This window comes from Akebia trifoliata, chromosome 10 (genome assembly GCF_017979445.1).
Source record: "Akebia trifoliata isolate Shusen 1 chromosome 10, ASM1797944v1, whole genome shotgun sequence".
In the NCBI taxonomy this organism is placed as follows: Eukaryota; Viridiplantae; Streptophyta; class Magnoliopsida; order Ranunculales; family Lardizabalaceae; genus Akebia; species Akebia trifoliata.
This window is the reverse complement of record NC_141384.1, coordinates 5,944,635-5,966,066: the sequence shown is the minus strand read 5'-3', so window position 1 is coordinate 5,966,066 and position 21,432 is coordinate 5,944,635. Positions and strand designations below refer to the sequence as shown.

Below are 21,432 nucleotides of genomic sequence, written 5' to 3'. Positions count from 1 at the left end.
CACATCCGATTTTCATGCCAAATTATACTGCAGCATATGATCGCAGCGTAATGCCAAACAGCCAAAAGTTTGATTGAGAACAAACACTAGAATACAAGTCAGAGCTCATAATACATTGGAGATGCAATTGCATACCCAAGACACTCCTGAAATCAAGTCTCAGCTGAAACCAAAATGTTCATTAAAACATTCTGAAACACCAAGAAACTTTGAATCATGGATACGGGAATGTCATATGCAAGTGAACACTTTTGCTCAATAGAGCCCATAACACCACTGCGCATGGGTAAAAACTTTAGGGTCTGTATGATTGCATGTGTAAAATGGATTCGAAAATGCAATTTTCAATTGTATGATTTTCCCTGAAATTCATTTTCCCACCCAAAGTGATTTTCCAACCCTAGGCAAAAATGTTTTCCCACCCCAACACCTACCTAAGAAAATGATTTTCCCAACTCGGAATGTTATTCTCTGGAGCTATCCCCCCACCGATGCTAAAAATAAACTCTTTTTTGACATTTCCAAGTTGCAAACAAATGGTGGTATTCATTTTCACATGAAATGCATTTTAATATAATTATCTTCCCAAGGAATTCATATTCCCTTGAAAACAAATTCCCTGCAACCATACAAAGACCCTAGGATATCACTACCAAAGACACCTCCAAATCCCACAGCCCCAGCAACCTTAAGAACTTGCATTGAAGATAAGCTTTAACCATTCCAACACAAACTTCTTAATAACCCAAAAAATAGCCTTAGATGACTGATTCTTCCCTTAAATTTCATATTAGACAACTTTCCTCAATGCCTTACTATTGCCAAATCCAACCATTCTAGAGGTCGATCTATCGCATCTCAAAAGTTAGAACCCACATATCACAGGGGGTAGTACAAAGATATTTTGAGCAATGAATGAATGTGGTGTCACATTCTATCCTTTCTTTCGGCAAATAGAAACCTTATTAGAGAGAATCATCACTGTGAATGAAACAATCTAACATTAGTATTTTCTCCAATACAGCCATCTGAATGAAGGTATCCATTCTCCTGAAGGAATCAAACGCCCAATAGGCAATGATATAGGGTACCAACCAAGACTGACTTCATGGAGAATGAACCCTCTATCATTGCCTACCAGCGTTCCTCCTCTCTTTTAGAACCTTCAACTTGAATGTTTCTTCTAACTAGGGTTGCAATTGGTGTTGGTTGAACATGCCTAAACCATCTCAGTCGACTTTCTTTTAGTTTATCACCTATTGGAGCTACTCATACATTTTTTGAATGTATTAATTCTTAAATTTATCTTTCCTAGTCTTTCCACGCATCAATTTCAATATCATCATCTCTACAACGCTCAATTTATAAACATGATGCTTTTTGACCTCCCACAACTCCATAAAGCATAGTTGATCTTATCATCGTTTCATAAAATGTCTTTCAATTTGATTGATATGCATTTGTCAAATAGAACTCCAAAAGCACACCTCCACTCTAAACATCCAGCTATGATTTTACATGCACGTCTTCCTCAATCTCTCCATCCTAATGTTGTACAAGACCTGAGATAATGGAAGTAGTCACTTCAGGGTATTTTTAGACCGTCAATTTGTAGGACATTCCTCATCATTGGTGTCTCAATACTAAATTCACATTCCACAAATTCGATCTTGGTTCAAAAAATCCCACCTTGTACTCTCTCTAACATATAATGAGACCTAATACATAGTTCAAAACCCCTAATTTTTATTTTTATTAAACATATTTGCAACTGACACCAGCGTCTTGCAAAACAATCCATTACACATCAGTGAATTTTGAGAAAATTCTTCAAGTGATCCAACCAAATGAAAGATATGGTTGTTCCCATGAAACTAAATTTCATTAGAGATCCCAAAAAATTATCACTCCCCAAGTAGCTCTAAGATATCCAAGGCGCATCTGAGAAACATGGCAATATTTTATTTTATTTTATTTTATTCGGTAGAGAAGTAACATATTTAAACAACTAAAGCTATCGAAGGCTCGTCACTACTCAAATGCTCCTAGGGGTTCCTAATAATACGCCCAACAAAGATGCCTTGTCAGTATCTAATTATCTCATAACTGCATAGTCCAGTGACACATGTTAAGGTCATTCTTAATTAGGTCAGCCATTGACAATTACCATCTGTTGCTTATCTGCATGGAGAGTTGGTGGGGATTTGGGTGTTTTTTTTTTTTTTTTTTTGGGGGGGGGGATGAACCTTTGCCTTATTGCTTGATTTTACACTATTTTTCAGAGATTCGCGACCACTTTGTAGCACTACGACATCTGCTCTCTTCATCTAATGGTTATGTAAGGTATATACAGCCAAGTAATTTGGTGTAGGATGTATTCAACATGTTACAGAAACTTCCATGTTCCTGAGGAAGAGAGGTGACTATCTCATATGTGAGTGTCATTAGGCTGGTTTGACTCTATTGTCCTTTCGCAATGAAGTAGTAGCTCATGTTCTTTGTAGTATTGGCATTTAATTGTTATCTAAAAAGAAATCCTTTCATTCAATGATCCAAACGAGAAACATCCACAATGATCAAAATACTTGCAATCCAACATAATAAAAATATCTAATCCATAGGTGTAAGGCCGTAAGCTATTGAAATGTATCTTGAAACTATACCATCATAATTGAAACATAAAACTATCACTGCAATGTTCGTATATGAGCATAGTGATTCATATAATATACATAAAAATGAAGAACAAAATCTGCAAAATATATATTTTTAATGGCAGAAAATCAGAGCATCCAAAAAGAAATGAATGAAATATGGTCCCAAAATCTTGGTGATATTGGATCTACCCCCTTGCAAAGTGCAAGATTAGGTTTATCCCTTGAGTGGAAGTCAACATGGTGTTTTCTAGATGATTTAACGGTGACATTTTGATTTTTTTTCTCCGAAATACTCTTCAAATTCTTCAATTACTAGATCAAAATTTTACAGTTAGATCATCAAGAAAAAAAAAAAGCAACCTTGACTTATGGTCAAGGGGGGTAAACTCAATATCATCAATTTAACAGGGTGTGTTTCTAAAATACCCAAAAAGACAACAACAAAAAAAAAAAAAACTGGGAAGCCTGAAAGAATGTTAATCAAAAATCAAAATAGCTAACTCAGTGTGTCATGTGTTGCCGATTTCATGAAAGAACCATTCTTGATGTAACATCAATCAAACAGAAAATTTTCCCCACAATTACAAAGAAAATAGCAAAAGCTAATGAACAACTGAACTGTTTGAGGAGTAAAAGATAACAATAAAGCAACACAAAGCATTAAAAAGTAATCCCGATAACCATACTTTAATTAAACAGAAATGGCTCGCAACTTCCGCAGACGTTTAACAGCCGGAGACACACTCTTTGCACCTTTCCGCGCTTTCTTCACAGAACTAGCTTTTCGCTTCACCTTTTTTGCCACAGGAGTCTCCCTAATTGGACCGGGGGGTATACCCTTCTTAAGGGCACTACCTCTAGGTGTAGCCGATGGTGGTAACCTCAAATCTTGAGGTGGTAAAGGACTGTGAGGCTTCCACACCAAATTATTCTTCATAGAAAACCTAACTTTCTTAGTGCTCTTCTCTCCACTCTTCCCAATTGCACTGCCTCCGACAACATTTTGTCCAATCAGACCCGAATTATGAGAAGCCTGTTGTCCATCAATACTCTTCACTCTCTTTCTCTTCTTCGACACGGTACCATTTATCGGTGTTACAGGTGAAACACAAGAGTTTGAACCATCAACATCCATGCCAACTTCAGCGGCAACCTTTTCAAACTGCATTTGTAGATTTGACATTACAAATTCGTCGAAAATAACCGATTCGCTAACAATAGGCAAATTCTTTCCATTAGAAACATTTTCGTCGTTGTCATCAATCTTATCTTTAAGTTCCATAATTATGGAATCAGATGACGCCTTCTTATTCTTCTTAATTTTCTTAGTTCCAACAGATGCTTTTTTTGTTTTCTTGCTTTTCTTTGAAGGCTTTTCGATCGATCCATTCGAAACTGCAGAAGAAACTTCAGCTGCGCTGACTTTCAACTCGGGAATAGGAATCAAATCAGGAACTTCGTCCACAGAATCCTCGTTAACTTTCGGAATTGAAACCTCAACACCAGCATTAGCTAAATCCTTCTCCAACTTAAGAAAATCTTCATGTAAACCAAACAGGATTTTACGATTTCCTTGAACACAATCGGAAGATGATCCTAAATTAAAGAATTTAGTTGAAAAAGCTAATGCGAAGGTCAATGATCCAAAAATCTCTACTTCATCATCAGCACCTGAAACATCAGAATTTCCGGATTTCTTGATTTCCAAAAGCTTCTTTCCGTGTTTAAGCAAGTAAAGAAACATACTAGATTTGATCTTGTTCAACAAAACCTTATCCAAAGACCTCTCCATCACAGCAAAAAAAGGCTTTAACAGAACATCGAAAATTTCTAACCTAAGTGGAAGAAATTGTTTGAGTTCTTCCAAGAAAACCTCACAGATATGATAATTAACACCCTGCGCAGGATACTTATCAACAATCAACAACGTTTTCTCTTCCAAAACACACATCAGACGTGTAGTTAACTCCAGATCCCACGAATTCTTCTTCAAAAGAAGGAATAAATGATGAAGAAATCTACGAATCAAGAGATAAAACTTATCTAACCTCAAGAAATCGATTCCACTCCATTCACGACGCATTGTGGTCAAGAAAACCTCGAAATATTGGATCGAGAGAGGGAGATCGAGGCTTACAAGTAACGAAGAGAGGCGATTAATGAGCTCAATCTGGACAGGTTGCTTGTCTGCATGCCAAACGCAGTAGAAGAGACCTTTCCAGATCTTCTTCATTTCTTCGTCGGACACTAGATGCTGTGACGGCAACCATGTTTTGAGGAGACGAAGAGCTTTGTCTCTTGTGGTTTTGTTGCAGGAGGCGAGGTGCTTTGCGAGAGACGACCCGCCTAGGGCACCAGCCATTGACAGAGAGAAACCCTAGTTTTCGAGCTTCTCGATCGATCTGAGATCCTCAGACACAGTAATTTTCGAATTTTAGAAATAAAAGAGACTGCAAGAGTTCTTCGAAAAAATAAAATTTAGGGTTTACTGGTTGTGATTCATTGCGTGGTTTTAAAACCCGGTTACTCTCGCCCCAGATCGGCCGAGTCAAATCGTTTATATCAGTTTTTAATTATTTATTAATTATTAATAAACGTTTAAATAATTATAATTTTTTTATTGTTATTTGTTATTATAAAGAGTTTGGTGAATGATTGAGTCACAACACCTTGTTTTCTTTGATATAATATAATTAATCATTTAAAAAGTGGGGGAATTACCAAACCTATTGAGAAAATTTTGAATATTGTCAAAATGGTCGACTATTCATTTTAATTTCAAAATCATTTTTAGAATAAAAATATGAGTCGTGATAATTTGACGCTCATTTTTTGTACGTTTTTTGTATGCACCTTTCATAAAATCGTACAAAACTATAAAATGTATGTGCATGCACATCCCGAAGTAATGAATCTATAATTCTATGAAGGGAACGTATAAAGAGCATATGGAAAATAGAACGTCAGATTCTCATGATTCTTAAAATATTTTATGAAGTGAGATCAGTTTTATCATTTTAGAAAGCAATTTTTTTTAACCATTTAACTAAAATTTAAGAGGAAAGTATATTTATTTAAGAGGTAAGAGCGTCAAATTATCATGATTCTTAAAATATTTTATGAAGTGAGATAAGTTTTATCGTTCTATAAAACAAATTTTTTTTTTAACCATTTAACTAAAATTTAAGAGGAAAGTATATTTATTTAAGAGGTAAGAGCGTCAAATTATCATGATTCTTAAAATATTTTATGAAGTGAGATAAGTTTTATCGTTCTATAAAACAATTTTTTTAAAAACCATTTAACTAAAATTTAAGAGGAAAGTATATTTATTTAAGAGGTAAGGGTGTTAATGGGTCAATTCCACATATACTTAGAATCAGAACCTAAATAGAAAATTGGTTCTAGTTCTAATCGGTTATGATTTTGAGTATCAAATCTTTGGACTGACCCTACAAGTATCCTATATCCATAGGGTACCCAATGAGTTAGATTGTATTACTCTAATTACTAAGATGTAAAATCTCATATGTGATATGAATTCATGATATTATCCCGACATCTCATAGTCCAGGCAAATGGTCATCATGTAACTCGAATGAAATTTACAGTACAATCTCACCTCATATAGATATGGACTTGAGTGAATTCTCAAAACTTGTAGGTGCGTATGCTCGCTTCAATGGACTCTGACATGGCAGAAGCGTGTGAATCAATATATTAAGATAAACATGTAATAACTTGAAAAAAAATAAAGCAAAGAGTTAAAAAATAATAAAAAGAGAAAAGACAATTGAATATGTTTGAATTCAATTGTTGAATTTCGTTTATGAGACTCTTTATTATAGAAACATTCTAAAATACTAAATAATAACTTTCCTAGTCTATCTATAACACATTACTAACTTTTTAAACATATTATAATTCAATTAAGATTATAACCTAAACAATAAAAATAAAAACTAAATAAGGAATAATACTTCTAAAGTAATAATAAAGTATAAATCTTAATAGGATTAGAAACATATAAATCTTAGTAGAATCAAAAAAATATAAACAAATTATATCAAAATTAGAAACCTATTTAAAATTCTAACTAGAATTGTAGATGTCTTACATCAGATACGTAACAACCTTTGAGAATCAAGGAGGACATCTCTGACAACATAGAAGCGTATTTTAACAATCCACACATAGTGTGAGGATAACTCCAAATCTTGCTCAATTAGGAAGGGGGTCCTAAATAAGAAATTTCCAGTTATGGATAGACTTCGATGGAAAAGCCCCAATCTAGAGGGATTCTAGGAAGAATCTATCGATAGGGATTGAACCAAAGACAAAGGTACACAACTTTTCTAAACCTAAGTCAATACTTATGTCAAATTGGACTCTGATTTGAGTGTCGAAATATTTTTATTGGAAAATTGACGAGAGCATCAATTGGAGGTTACTTTGATGAGAGGGGCTAAAGGATCTCAAGGAAATTACCCCCATGACCAATTATTTTTTAATGAGAAAAAAGCAGGAGAAGGATTCCCAATAAGATAGATAAATATTTTTGAATTAATTTTTTATTTTATTTTTTGTTATACTTATTCCTCACTTAATAGTTGATAATAGCAATGAATTCTTCATGAAAATCAAACTTTTGAGAAGAAAACTTAGAAATATTATAATATAGAGTATTTGCTTGTAGCTGCAACTGAAAATAAATGGACATATATGTGTAGAAAAGTAAAAATAATAATGATAACAATTAAAAACTCTAGTTAAAGAATTTTAAGAGAATATTAAGTAAATTTACTTCTTGATACCTATTGATTAATATTAGATTAGTAACTTTATTAAAAAAACAATATTATAAATAAAACATATCCACTAGTTAGGCACCTAAAATAACTCAATTCTTATTGGTATAGTCACAAAACTCTTAGATTTTTTTTTCAAGAATCCATAAAACTCTCCAAATAAGTGACTAATCAATTTTATTGACAACTTATCTATTAATGAAGGAATATGATAGCTTTTTTAACCCTTCACCCTCAAAAATTTATTTTCTTCAACATGCAAATCTCAAGAAGACAATATTTTATGGGAGGTTAAAGCCAAAGATGATGGGTTTTGGCAAGATCCCATAAGATGATGAACCGTTTGTGCTATTTGTAACTTTGTATCTTCTAACTATTGTGTTTTTTCTTGTTTGTTCTACTTCTTGCTTGGAAGACTCTACTTATTGCATGGGGGACTCTTCAACCTCTCTTGTATAATTTTTTTTTTTTTTTTTCCTTTTAATGATATCTTATACTTATCAAATTTTTTTTTCTTAATGCTAGAGTGACCTCAGTTGGGACACCCGGGGAACATCTTGACATGGTGGCCCATGCATGCCCATAAATCCATCTTTTTTTAGATACGAGCAAAATGCATTTACAGACATACAAGCCACCACGTCAAGGTGTCCTCTTCTGAGGTCACTCTAGCATGGTTTTTTTTTTTCAAATATATTCTAATGAACCATATTGAAGCCTTATCGAAACCAAACTTTGTTTCTATACTTACCTTATCCGACCCAAAACTAATTAATCAATTTCAGGTCCTTCGATGATCCATTGGGTAATCGGTTGCCCACCCCGGGAAACCATAACCAAATCCCTAGGAAATATATATTTCACTCCACTCGATCTCGAATTGAAAACTGTGGAACATTGGTGGAGAATGAGATGGAGTCTACCTCACTGGTTACTGTCCACCATAACAGGTGGGGGTTCACCTATCAGGGGACGACACGTACAAATAAACCCAGTCTCACCATTTGTTATATCCCGAGTCACAAAATGCTTGACTCAAACTCGTCCGTTCTACCAACGAGTCGGCGGTGGCTATACAGCGATTCTGCTAGGCGTGTGAGACAGCGAACCGGAACCGTCTACGAATCGATCTCTTATCACAATAGCAAAGATTATAAGAATCCGATTCTGGATGATATATGTGTGCGGTGAGACTTTTCTCTAAGCTCTCTACCTTTCAATTTTCAAATGCAATACACCTGTTCGATGAAATGCCTCACCCATTGTTAATTGTTATATATAAGAACCGAATCTATTTAAATTATTTAGTAATTTAAAAGTATAATTAATGGGCACTTCCGTAAATTAAGTTCTTCTATTTTCATAAAAATATACTATTTTGTATTGTTAAGATTTGATAATTAAATAATATTTTCATGGTAAATATTTTAATTTTGGGGGAAATTCCTCAAAACAGTAATGCAGACTATTCATTTTAATTCCAGAATGGTAAATTACCATTTTGATTAAAGTGGAACAAACATTCCTATTTTATAAATGATTAAATATTTCTTCTCTTTAATTTCATTAAATGGATAAAAAACAGTGATTTAATTACACTAAAAAAAAATTGCGCTCTATAAATAGTAAAACGGTGATTTAATATTTTCGGAATTAAAATGAATAGTCTACTGTTTTGGTAAAACCGCCTTAATTTTTTAATTTTTTAATTTTTATTATTTATTATTATACCTTGGGTTCCTGTACCTCTTAGGTTACCGCACTAGTCCCATGGGGTACACATGTCACCCCTTTCCACATGTACCGGGGGGAGTCGATCCTCTATAGTCTTCAGTGAGTTTTCCGTACCCTGTTTTTTTAACTAGTAGAAATTGAAATCTTGTAAATAAAATCAGACAACTCAGCTTTGCATGGATTATGGTGTAGATCAGATTTGAAAATTTTTTTTTGTTGAAAAAAATAGAATTCTTTGAGTCCAATGAAGGCTTTGAAGATGGACGGTTCACGTTCTCCAATTTTTTTAACGAAACAGATTTTGTGACTATGTGACGTGACTGTCCCTCAATCGTTTAATATCACTACAAGGAAAACGCACTACAGAGGATCCGCTCCTGTAACCGGGGGGGGGGGGGGGGGGGTCGTTTAATATCACTACAGGGAAAACGCACTACAGAGGATCCGCTCTTGTAACCGCGGGGGGGGGGGGGGGGGGGGCCACCAAAAACAATCATTATTTTTCCTAAACATTCAATAAAATATTTCAATGTTTTTATTTTATCTTTTATAATGGTTCACAAAAACCAGTGGTTCAAAGTTTGAACCATTGATTCCGTATCTCGAGAAAAGGAATCTATGATTCTTTGAGCACTGCCTTGTTAATGTCCAACTAAGTTAGTTTATAACGACGTGATAATATGATGCCTCCCTACGCGCTCATGACAGAATCGTAGATCATTTGCCTCGAGAAACACAAGAAAATTTTATGGTTATGCGTATCCCGAGGCAACTGATCTACGGTTCTGTGATGGGGTGTGTGTCAGAGGGGGGCGATGGAAATCACTACACTTCTTATTTTTAAGTGTCCAATGTGTGAGTTCTCTAAAAAAATTCCAGGTTCTATTTGATATTGTTCATTCCTTGAAGGTCATCCTCACAAAATTTTAATCCATTCAAACATACTTTATTTCACTAAAATTTGACTTGAATTTGAAGAATCTGGACTATTTATTTCAACCATTAATTTAAGACAGCTTTTTAGTAAGATTTGTAATGTAGAATGTACAAACTTTAAGTGACCATGATTTTCATGTTGATAATGACTTGACATAGGGGTGGATTTTCTAAAATATTATCCCTATGCCCATGCTCCCGATAGGCGGTTGTTGGACTAACACAAATGAATCGACAATGTTAGCTGCTCTTGTCTTGTTTTCCCAATCTTGAACAAGGAAGGAAGAAGCATTTGTGAGCCGGCACCCCTTCAAGGTGTCGTAGACGAGACATATGCATGTTAGAGTATCATATAGGAAGCATTGTAAAAAGGTATACTGTGATACACCCAATCATATTTCAAGACTTTGATCAAATCATTAGATATTAAGATTTGGATTTTGACATATTGTGGTTGCTTCCTATAGGAACCAAAAAAATCATGCTTATTGGGATTAGTAAAGTTGCCAAATCAAGGCATTTGGATCCGGTTCAACCCGATTAACCAATTACTATGGTTCTGACTCATACCCTAATCGGTTCGGCCAAAAGGGATTTAATCCTTTAATGATGGCCCAAGGTGGTTCGACCTTTATATTGGCCGACCCTTTCACCCCTTCTCAACCTCAAGGAGGTTCGGCCTCCTTATTGGAGCCGACCCCTTTACTCTTCCAAACCTCAAGGAGGTTCGGCCTCCCTATTGGAGTTGACTCCTTCAAACCGTCCAACCCCAATGAGGTCCGGATTCCTCAAGGAGCTGACCCCTTACTATTTCATCCGAAAGAGGTTCGGCCTCCTCAAGGAGCCGATCCCTTGTTATTTCATCCGAAAGAGGTTCGGCCTCCTCAAGGAGACGATCCCTTGCTACATCATCTGATCCTTCTCTCAAATACTAAAGTGATTTTACCAAGTTCTATCAACAACAACAGCTACTACTACTGCTACTTCTTCTCCTGCTCAACAACTTATGCTGTTGCTGCTACTGCTACTTCTTCTCCTACTCCTAGTTAACAGCTACTACTGCTGCTACTTCTTCTTCTTCTTCTTCTCTTGCTTGTGCTCAACAGCTTATGCTACTACAACTACTACTACTTCTTCTCTTGCTCTGCTTAGTACCTATTGCTACTATTTCTTCTTCTTCTTCTTCTCCTGCTCTTGCTCAGTAGTTGTTACTACTACTATTATTACTACTACACCTATTTTTGGGAATTATCATAAGGATATTGATACATTAAGTGAATTGTGTGAAGCTACTCGAGTAAGAACATAGCAAAGTACAATAACTAGTCACCATAAAGCTACCCAAGTAGTATAGGTCATTACAATATGCTCTACCACTAAGGTAAAACACACATGGCACCCTGCAGAGTTGCAGACACATAACTTTATTGCGTCAACTCGAGGAATTGAACAGTTACCGAATTGGATTGGCAACAGAGTAAAAGTCACTTCTCTTGTCAGTTACAAAAGCCAAGAGAGTGGAGCTTTAAGACCATTATAAGCCTAGATAGTGGTGCTTTAAAGCCATTATGAGATGAGAGTGTGTCATTCAGTTCATAATGACATCATGGGTCATTAATGATAAAAATTATGGGAAGAGGTTAGATGCTTTGAGTTAATGAGCCAATTCTATAAATAGAGATACTTTTCCCACTCTAAGATAAGTGAGAACACACAATACTACACTACCTCTAAATTTCTTCTCTTTGCCCTGCATTTTCTCAAGTTCTAACTTAATCATCAGAGACCCCTTGGCCGACACCACACCGGTGTCTTTTCAAGTGAGACTAACGAAGAAGACGATTGGAAAGACTAAGTCCAGTCAGAGAAGAAGACCAAAGAAAATTTAAAAGTCAACACGCAATTCGAGGATCAAAGCATCACTAGCAATGCAGATCTTGAGGAGAGTGGGAGATCCAAAAAGTTTCCTACACTTCCTATGTGATAAAATAAAGCAAGAGGAGAATATTAATATCAGTATTCAATCTCTAAACTTATCTTTGGAGTGTTCTCTCAATCTATTATATAGAATGTTACAAAATAATCTTGTGAGCATTTCAAGGGATTACAATAATATTAAAAAAGTAATTCAAGCAAGAATAAAAGGAGGATTTCAAAAGAATGGTTCCAAAAATAATAGTGGGATGATTGTCTGGTACTTTGAAGGGTTGATATGGTGCTTTACAAGGAGTTGATTTAGTGCTTCATACTAGGGTTGATCTAGTGCTTCACACAAGGATCTTCTCGAATACACCCTCGCAAGCTGATGGGCCGTTGACGAACCATTAACTAGTCTTTTAATTTTTGAAATCGAATAATAGAGGGACCTTTGGTGAAAATGTCAGCTACCTGATTCTCAATGCCGATATATTGAACATCAAGTTCTTTTTGAACAATGTTCTCTCGAACATAATGATAATCGACCTCTAAATGTTTTGTGTGTGTATGATGGACAGGATTGGAGGCAAGAGATAATTGAACTGATGTTATCACACCAAATACTGGGAGTTGACAAATAATGTCATAGATCTTTGAATAAAGATTGAAACCAGGAGATCTCAGTTGCAGTTCGGGCAAGTTGACGATATTTGGACTCCTCGCTAGACCATGATACAGTGAGCTGCTTTTTAGCACTCCACGAAATGATATTAGATCCAAGAAAAATACAATAACCACTAGTAGATTGTCGATCATCAGAGCTACCAACGTAATCAATATTGGAATAGGCTTCTAGGTTTAACGATCTAGGTTGAAAGAAGAGGCCATGATCATAAGTACCTTTAATGTATCGCAAGACACGTTTGACTGCAATCCAATGAGTAGTGGTAGGATGATGCATGTATTGACACAGTTGATTAATTGAGTAAGATATGTTTAGACGAGTTAAAGTCAAATATTGAAGAGCCCCCATCACAATTTGATATTCAGTAGTATCTGGAAGAGGATCACCATTTGTTGAAGCCATTATCTTACCGCTAAGAGCAAGAGATCCATAAGGTTTTGCACCATCCATTTTGGTGTGATGGAGGAAATCAAGGGTATACTTGGATTGAGTTAAATAGAGGCATTTAGGAGTGAAATCAGCCTTTAGACCAAGAAAGTAATGCAGTTGTCCAAGGTCTTTCATAGAAAACAACCGCCCTAGATCAACAATAAGCCATAGTAAATGTTTCTCATTGTTACCGGTGAAAAGAATGTCATCAACATAAATTAATAACAAGATTATTACGTCATTGCAATGATAGATAAACAATGAATAATCAGCTTTAGACACAACAAAGCCCAAATCTTCTAGATAATCTGAACAAAATGGAGTGGCTGAGTGTAAACATTGACATATCGTTAACACCAGCCTTACTCTTTTGGCTCATGCCAACGTACCTCGTGACTATTGGGTCGAAGCTTTTAATACTGCTGTGTATTTGATAAATCGACTCCCTACCAAGGTTTTGGATCATGTTTCTCTCTGAGAGACATTTTTAATGCTCTCCCAAGTATAATATTCTTTGTATCTTTGGGTGTGCTTGTTTTCCTTATCTTCGTCCTTATAATCAAAATAAGTTACAATTTTGTTCAAAACAATGTATTTTTCTCAGATCAACTTCTTGTTTCGTTCAAAACAATGTGTTTTTCTTGTACGAAGCACTAAAAATCAACTTCTTGTGAAGCACCATATCAACCCTTGTGTGAAGGACTAAATCAACTCATTGTTAAGCACCATATCAACCCCTTAAATCACCAGGCAATCATCTTACTATTCTTGTTGGAATCACTCCCTTGAAATCCTCCCTTTATTCTTACTTGAATTACTTCTTTAATATTATTGTAATCCCTTGAAATCCTCACAAGATTCTTTTGTAACATTCTATATAATAGATTGAGAGAACACTCCAAAGATAAGTTTGGGGATTGAATACATCAATTAATATTCTTCTCTTGTTTTATTTGATGGTATTAGAGCTGAACATATCGTCTTTTCTAGTATTTTGTAACTGATTTTTCAATTGAAGAATGCAAGTGCGGAACTGCGAAGCATAACATTTCTCAAGTGAAGGCCAAACTGCTTGTGATGTGGTTAATCGACCCACTATGGAGAGCACCATTGGAGTTAAAGATGCGTTAATCCAACTGAGAATGGTTTGGTCTTGTTGTTGCCATTCAAGATAACTTGAATTAATAGTTGATTTACCCTCCGAATCAATATTAAATTGTGCTGGACATGGTTTTGTTCCTTCAACAAAACCCATTAGATTTGTGTTCCGTAGAATTGGCCAAAATTGAGCAAGCCATAAAACGTAATTACTTCGATCAAGTTTGATTGAAATAACATGAGATAAGTTGGGTACCACGATCCCAACATATTGATAAGCCGAAATGGGGCCTGTGTTTGTTGTTGATTCCATAAGATTGAGAAGTCGAAATGAGGCTTGGTTCTCCTTTGACAAAAAAATAAATAAATCTAAGGCCTTCATATGAACACACAAAGAGAGGGAGAAGCAAGAAATTTGAGTAAGAGGTTGATCTTGGTCGCTGGACAAGCAACTCTGATACCATAAAATAAAACAAGCGGAGAATATTAATTGATGTATTCAATCCCCAAACTTATTTTTGGAGTGTTCTCTCAATCTATTATATAGAATGTTACAAAAGAATCTTGTGAGGATTTCAAGGGAGTGGTTCCAGCAAGAATAGTGGGATGATTGTCTGGTGCTTTAAGGGGTTGATATGATGCTTCACAAGGAGTTGAATCTAGTGATTCACACAAGGGTTGATATGATGTTTTACAAGGGGTTGATCTGGTGCTTCACACAAGGATCTTCTCTAATATGTGATACTCTGACAATATATTGCTAGGAAAGAGAGATTTGTGGCCAATAATTAGGAGATGATAGTAGTCAAGCTTAATCCTCAACAGACAACTGAAAAATAGCAGTAACTAGCGATTTAGTTCCTTAGTTTCTCATATAAAATCATTGACTCTATCTATTTTACTTTTGGTAAAAAGCAGTTAAATTACATCGTTATAATACGGCCATTATTTATAATGGCAACCCCCGCTCCCATTTTTTTATTTGTTACATAACTTACCATGATTAACAGCCTATTGTTTTCAATATAGTGGCTATTATAATAGTTTTTATCCAAAGATTATTTTCACATTTTAGTTTGAAAGACTAATGGTTTCAAATTCAGAACGATGGTGTTTTAACAAGTTTGGAACCAATGATCATTATAAAAGTGTCATATAATTTCTGATCTAAAAGTTGTTTCACTCCAATTTTTTTCTTTCTTTTGAAACACATTTTAAATGTATATTTTGCATGAAAAATGGGCACTCATGGATTTGCAGGTTGTTAAGATACTTTAGCTCTTCAAGGAGATGGGCTTCTGGGTTTATTTCCTTTTACTTGTCCATCCTCACTCTTGGTGGAGAGGCCCATGGTGATCCAGCCTTTTCACCTAGATATGCTTGTGATGATGTTTCGAGTTACTATGCCTCTGTCGAACATAAGGAAGGTGAAGCATTAATGAAAGAATTGAACTCAATCATCTCCACACATCACTCCTTGTCTTACAAAAAGGTGCCTCAATTCAATCCCACATTTTACTTCCGTGTTGTATTAGTTTGAAAGGTGATTAAAAATCTGGCAAAACAGGTGTGGGAAGCACTCAAGATTCTCGATGCAGCTGATGTTGAACACCCAGAAGCTTCATCAGATGTGTAAGTCTTCGGTTCTAGTTATTTGATTTAGTCCCTTCACAATCTTAACTAGTGACTCGTCAATGAATGATTGAAGTGGACAGGTTTACTGGTTCAACCAGTTGGTCAAGCAGGCGAGTTTTTTTAATCAATCTTTTTTCTTTCTGCACAATTAAAATAAATTACAAAATCCACCATTTCTTGAGGATGGTTCAACTGGCTGGTCAGATCTGGGTTGTAAAACGTTGCTTCACACCTGTGGTTTCACTTTTGTTCCTTATGTGCAGAGTTGAAATTTACTCCCTGAGAGTTGTCCCAAAGATCTTAGCAGGAAAACCAGAAGGATGGAACAGTGAGTTAGTTATCCAAATAAGATATGGTTGTAATTGAAGTAATTGTTCTATTATTTGTTTAAAGAGATACTATTGGCACCCCAACTTTTACTTATTACTCCCCAATTAAAAAATAAAGAAAATAAGTGAATGATAGATAATAAGTAAAAGTTGGGGTGCCAATTGAAGCTCTCTCATTTTTTTCTTACTAGATTTCCTTTTTCTAGTTTTAGGATTGTATATGAGCCTACTCATAATTCTAAACAACCATGGAAATTGTTTAAACGAGTGTTTTAGTGTTGAGATTATAATTTGAGCCAAACCTTAGTAATGTTCGAAGAGTGTGTATTAATCTTTAATTGGGGTGTGATAAATAATTTAGGAAATTGAGGTGTAATAAGTAGAAGTTGCGGTGCCAATAGCAATTCTCTTTGTTTATTATGGTTCTTATTGTCTTTAGGGAATTCTGCTTGACCATTGAGAAAGGTTGTTTGTTGTTTACATTATGTATTATGCATGCTACTGGAAATATCGTTCATGAGGTTGCATGCAGTTAGTAGATATTATGTACTATTGTTCCATCTTTTTCAAATATTCATTTATATAAATAAAAAGAGTTAAACTTGTTGCCAATTTGTTGCAAGACAGGAGTATAGATAACCAATTTGATGTATTTGCAGGAGAACATCTATGGCCTCGTTCTTATGGACTAAAAGCTGGTCCATCCCTTACTGATTTACACAATATTCACCCCGCTGATAAAAATGGTAAGATGTGTCTACTTAATTTTTTATTCTTTTTTTTTTTTAATTCTTTTTTAATGAACATAGATGATAATTCTTGCAGTAAATTCATCTAGGGGAAATAAGTACTTTGGAGAATGCCTTGCTAATTCAACTGACTGTCTCAAGCCTGCAAATAAGGAAGCAGCTTTTGACACAGAAACAGACAAGCAGAAATGGGCACCACCTCTGCAGGTCAATTCTTTTAATATTATACATCATCTTAAAGTGAACAAAATTTTCTATTACCAGAAGTTGATCGATGCTACACCTTGTTATTGTTGAGTGTATATTTTTCTCCACTCTCGGGTGTCATACCCCAGTTAAGGCCTGCGACCTTCTTATATTCATAGTTCTCCCCCTCTCCAACAGATCAGTCTTTTGGAGCAATTGATCCTTAACATGGTGTCAGAGTCACGGGTTTGGTTCTTTCCACCCTTATGGGTGAGGGGGAGTGTTGAGTGTATATTTTCCTCCACTCTCGGGTGTCATACCCCAGTTAAGCCTCCATGACCCTCTTATATTCATAGTTCTCCCCCTCTCCGACAGATCAGTCTTTCGGAGTAGTTGGTTGGTTAACAGTTATGAGGTCTATTAATAAGAGCATCCAATTATCTGAAGGTATTATGTATTTTAGCCTAATATCAACTGAAATTTGGGGTCTATACTTTGGCGTCTTTGGGTTTGACTTAATAATGCCAGACTAAGTTGAGATTCGCTTTTATGGTCCCTTTCTTGTTTTGTTTTGTTTTTTTTTTTTCTTCCTAGCTAGCATTCCAAAAACATGTAGGGGCTGTTTGGATGGACCACAATACACAGTTGGGTCTTTTTCCTCAATATATTACAACTGTATGTTGGGTTTCCATTGGTTTGGACAGTGCCCAACGTGTACTTCATAATTTGTGCCATCTACAAAATGGACCCAAAACATGGTGCCGACCTTGCAAAAATGTGATTTTCTTTATCAGATTTTTTCAGTGCATTCTGTTTTGTGCGTTCTTATTCCCTCTTTGGGCCCTTATTTCTTTTTATGCATTTTTATTTTATACTTAAAGTTTCATGTTATGTGACTTTACAGGTTAGGGGGGATGTCGCAAGGGCATTAATGTACATGGCTGTATGCTATGGCTTTAATCAGCCGGATGGGAGCCCCAACCTTCACCTTTCTGATTCACCAAGCACTGGTGAGTTCTTAGAAGTTTTAGTAGAATGAGTTTTCATTCCTTTGTATCAAAGATCCTATTTTGACAAGAAAGATGGTAGAAAACTAAACATGAATTAGACAATTATATAAGAGAGACATGAATTAGACAATTATATAAGAGAAGGTATTTTAGATTTTGTGCTCTCCTGTCTGTCTTTTGGGAAATTTTATGTCATATAAATATTTCTCTAGTCTCTAAAGTGGAAGAACTCAATTATAAATGGTAGAAAACTAAACATGAATTAGACAATTATATAAGAGAAGGTATTTTAGATTGTGTGCTCCTCTCCTGTCTGTCTTTTGGGAAATTTTATGTCATATAAATATTTCTCTAGTCTCTAAAGTGGAAGAACGCAATTATAAATTATTTTACATTGACCTCGGTCTTTGAGCAATGTACGAACTTGTTTCAGTGTTCTACAATTGTTTCTTCCATTACTGATTACTAGAAGGTGGCATGTGCAAATGCACATGACTCTGAAGGGTTTGTTTATAAGTAAAATTTTAATGAAAGGATGGTTTTGAAGATTCTATTGTAAAAATGTTATTTTTTGTAATTTTAAAACTAACCAACGTGATTTTAGGGATGTGGCATTGCAATTTTCTAGGTTATTGACTAAAATGACCTTGGTTATATTAAATTTAAATGTTAAGGTGGGGCATTTTTAAAATACAAATTTTGGTGTCAAACCACTTCTACTCTGCTTTCTCTCATTATAATAGTAAAGATATAAACTTTTTCAAAGCCTATAAAAAAGCTGAGGAATTGCCAGATTTTTGAAGGGAAGGAGCATTCTATTCAAGAAATTATTTTGGTTATTGTGGATTTGTTGTGAGGATTTTCTTTGAGGATCTATTCTTCAGATGGGATTCGGTTTGTTTAAGATGGTTTGCTTTGTTTCTGGTGGTTGTTGCTTTTGGTTCCCTTGTTTGTGCTTTTGGTAGGTCACCACTACCTCCATCTTTTCTTTAATGAAACTTTGTTTATTTCTCAAAAAAAATATATATATATACGAATTGATGGTGAACTTAAAAACATAATTTCTGTAGAAGACAGGGAGATGGGACTACTTTCAACATTGTTGAAATGGAATGAACTTGATCCACCATCAAGAGCAGAGCAGTTGAGAAACAACAGAATATGTCAGCTTTACCAACACAACAGAAATCCTTTTATTGATCACCCAGAATACGCTAATCTCATATGGAAGAGAACAATTCCAAGCCATCAGACTATGTCCGATCCCTCTTTGGATACATGGATAAATGAGTTTCATTACAACAACAGCGGGAGAGACCACAACAAGGTCCGTGCAACTCTTGACAATGAACACTCTTTCCATGTATTCCCTTGTGAAACATTATGATTTATTTTTCATGGTTCATGTGAATTATGTCTACAACATGGAATATTCTTTATTGTTGAAGAGTAATAATATTCACAATGTGCAACGAAACTGAGATTAAGGCATGTTCTCTAGTACTACATTAAAGATTAAACTTCTCAAATCAAGGTGGGAGGATACGATGAAACTTGCTATTGGCACCCTGACTTTTACTTATTACACCTCAAAGTTTTAAATTAGTTATCACAACCCAATTAAAGATTAAAGCACACTATTCAAATATTCCAAAGGTTTTAGCTCAACATTATAACACTTGTTCAAATAATTTCAGTAATTGTTTACACTTATGAGTAGGCTCATAAAAAATCTTAAACCCCAAAAAATAGAAATCTAGCACACAAAAAAAAGAGAGTTTCTATTGGCACCCCAATTTTACTTATTCTCGATCTTTCACTGATTTTTTTTTCTTTTTTTCAATTGGGGTGTAATAAGTAAAAATTGGGTGCCAATAGCAGCTCTCAAACAGTATCATCTACATCATTTTCTTCTGGACCATAGTTTATTTATATTTATTTTCTGGACCATAGTTTATTTATATTTATTTTTTAAATTCTTTGTTGTGTTAAGCCATTTATCATGCACTTTGTTGAAATAGTAGTTGGGCCATCGACAAATGCAGCCAAGCTCAAGCTTGCACTCTATAATAAGGGCCAACGGAAAGATTTACAAGTCCCTATTGTTGGCAGACGGGAGAAGCTTTAACATAACAAATGGTCGCTCCAATTTCTTAATTTATACAACCTATGTCGAACTTTAAAATGGACCTCGAGACGGTATTGCTTTGGTTTCTTGTGAAGACCATGATCATGTTAAAGTCATTCAGTTTGTTTCTTATGAGGGTGTAGTGAAAGCATCAGATGGACCAGCTCAAGGAATCAAGTCTTTGGGATTGACGGGAAGATGAGTCACTGGATTTTAGTGGAGAAAATTTGTAAATGAGGCGTCCCTGGCGACACTAAACGTGGGGCAGATTTTATCAAATTCATAATTCAAACTCGAAGTAGGGAATTCCCACTTTGTGCTTATGTATACTACGTTTGGAAAAGCTGTGTGAAGGCTAAATTCATGCGGAACACGTTCCTTTTTTGGATCTTCAGTGTTTGGTATCATTAATAACTCTTTTTACTTGCCGATTGGTTAAAAAAAATCAGTCGAATCTCTCGACTACCAACACTTCAACCTGGCTCCGCAAAAACCACATGGCAACAAATCTTTTTGATATCCTCTTGATGTTTTAAAGGATTTTTATCCATTGTCTCTCGCTTATTCGTAGTTTATAATGCTGAGGTAATAGCTTAAACCAAACTTTTATAATGTTTAAATGGAGTGTTTTAATCTTCTTCTTCTTCAATAATAGCAAGTATTGGCACTACAACTTTTGCTTATTTCCAACCATTCACTTGTTTTCTATATTTTAAATTGGGGTTTAATATGTAAAAGTTTGGGTGCCATTAATAGTTCTTTAATAAAATTATAACTTTATCAATGGTAAAATTATAACTTTATCGATGGCCTTTATATCAGATAAATAATCTTTTCTAAAAATATTATTTTTAATTTCATTCAACAAATTCTAGACAGCACGTTATCAAATAGTTTAATATTTTGATAGTACAATTAAACAACATGTTACCAAACAGTATACTCAATTCAGCAAGTTGCTTCAGCAACAATTACTTTCTTTCAATTTTAACAACTTAATTCAACATCAACAACTGTACATATAACTTTTCCAAATAAAACAGTAGTATTACATGAAGATTACATGACTTTCAAGGTTAGATTAATCCAATAATTTTAGTTTCATCTTTGATGCCAACGTTCCATTAGATG

At 35.0% G+C, this 21,432-nt stretch overlaps 2 protein-coding genes across 8 annotated transcripts; one reads left to right on the top strand and one right to left on the bottom strand.

Moving 5' to 3' along the window:
* Positions 1 to 3,180: 3,180 nt before the first annotated feature.
* LOC147392961 (ribosomal RNA processing-like protein) lies at positions 3,181 to 5,144 on the bottom strand. Its single transcript, XM_086456361.1, has one exon. It carries the CDS (start codon positions 5,017 to 5,019, stop codon positions 3,349 to 3,351), a length of 1,671 nt encoding a protein of 556 aa, XP_086312487.1. The 5' UTR covers positions 5,020 to 5,144; the 3' UTR covers positions 3,181 to 3,348.
* Positions 5,145 to 8,198: 3,054 nt separating this feature from the next.
* Positions 8,199 to 20,689, top strand: LOC147392960 (uncharacterized). 7 transcript variants are annotated; one of them, XM_086456501.1, is made up of 10 exons: positions 8,199 to 8,652; positions 15,525 to 15,756; positions 15,832 to 15,896; positions 15,980 to 16,009; positions 16,163 to 16,227; positions 16,888 to 16,974; positions 17,054 to 17,184; positions 18,068 to 18,173; positions 19,247 to 19,500; positions 20,198 to 20,689. In XM_086456501.1, the coding sequence occupies exons 1-10, from the start codon at positions 8,378 to 8,380 to the stop codon at positions 20,354 to 20,356; spliced, it is 1,404 nt and encodes a 467-aa protein (XP_086312627.1). In that variant the 5' UTR covers positions 8,199 to 8,377; the 3' UTR covers positions 20,357 to 20,689. The 7 variants fall into 7 exon arrangements, with proteins under 7 accessions (XP_086312627.1, XP_086312632.1, XP_086312626.1 ...); XM_086456500.1 differs by having other exon boundaries at positions 8,205 to 8,652; positions 19,244 to 19,500; XM_086456503.1 differs by having other exon boundaries at positions 8,205 to 8,652; positions 19,244 to 19,500; positions 20,167 to 20,689.
* Positions 20,690 to 21,432: the final 743 nt, after the last annotated feature.

What these genes read in the sequence shown, in the direction of transcription:
- LOC147392961 (XM_086456361.1), bottom strand. Translation starts at nt 5,019, where the DNA reads ATGGCTGGTGCCCTAGGCGGGTCGTCTCTCGCAAAGCACCTCGCCTCC.
- LOC147392960 (XM_086456500.1), top strand. Translation starts at nt 8,378, where the DNA reads ATGGAGTCTACCTCACTGGTTACTGTCCACCATAACAGGTGGGGGTTC. An exon ending in CCAGAAGCTTCATCAGATGT is followed by an intron (nt 15,897 to 15,979) that starts GTAAGTCTTCGG and finishes TGAAGTGGACAG; the next exon opens with GTTTACTGGTTCAACCAGTT. An exon ending in TCACCCCGCTGATAAAAATG is followed by an intron (nt 16,975 to 17,053) that starts GTAAGATGTGTC and finishes TAATTCTTGCAG; the next exon opens with TAAATTCATCTAGGGGAAAT.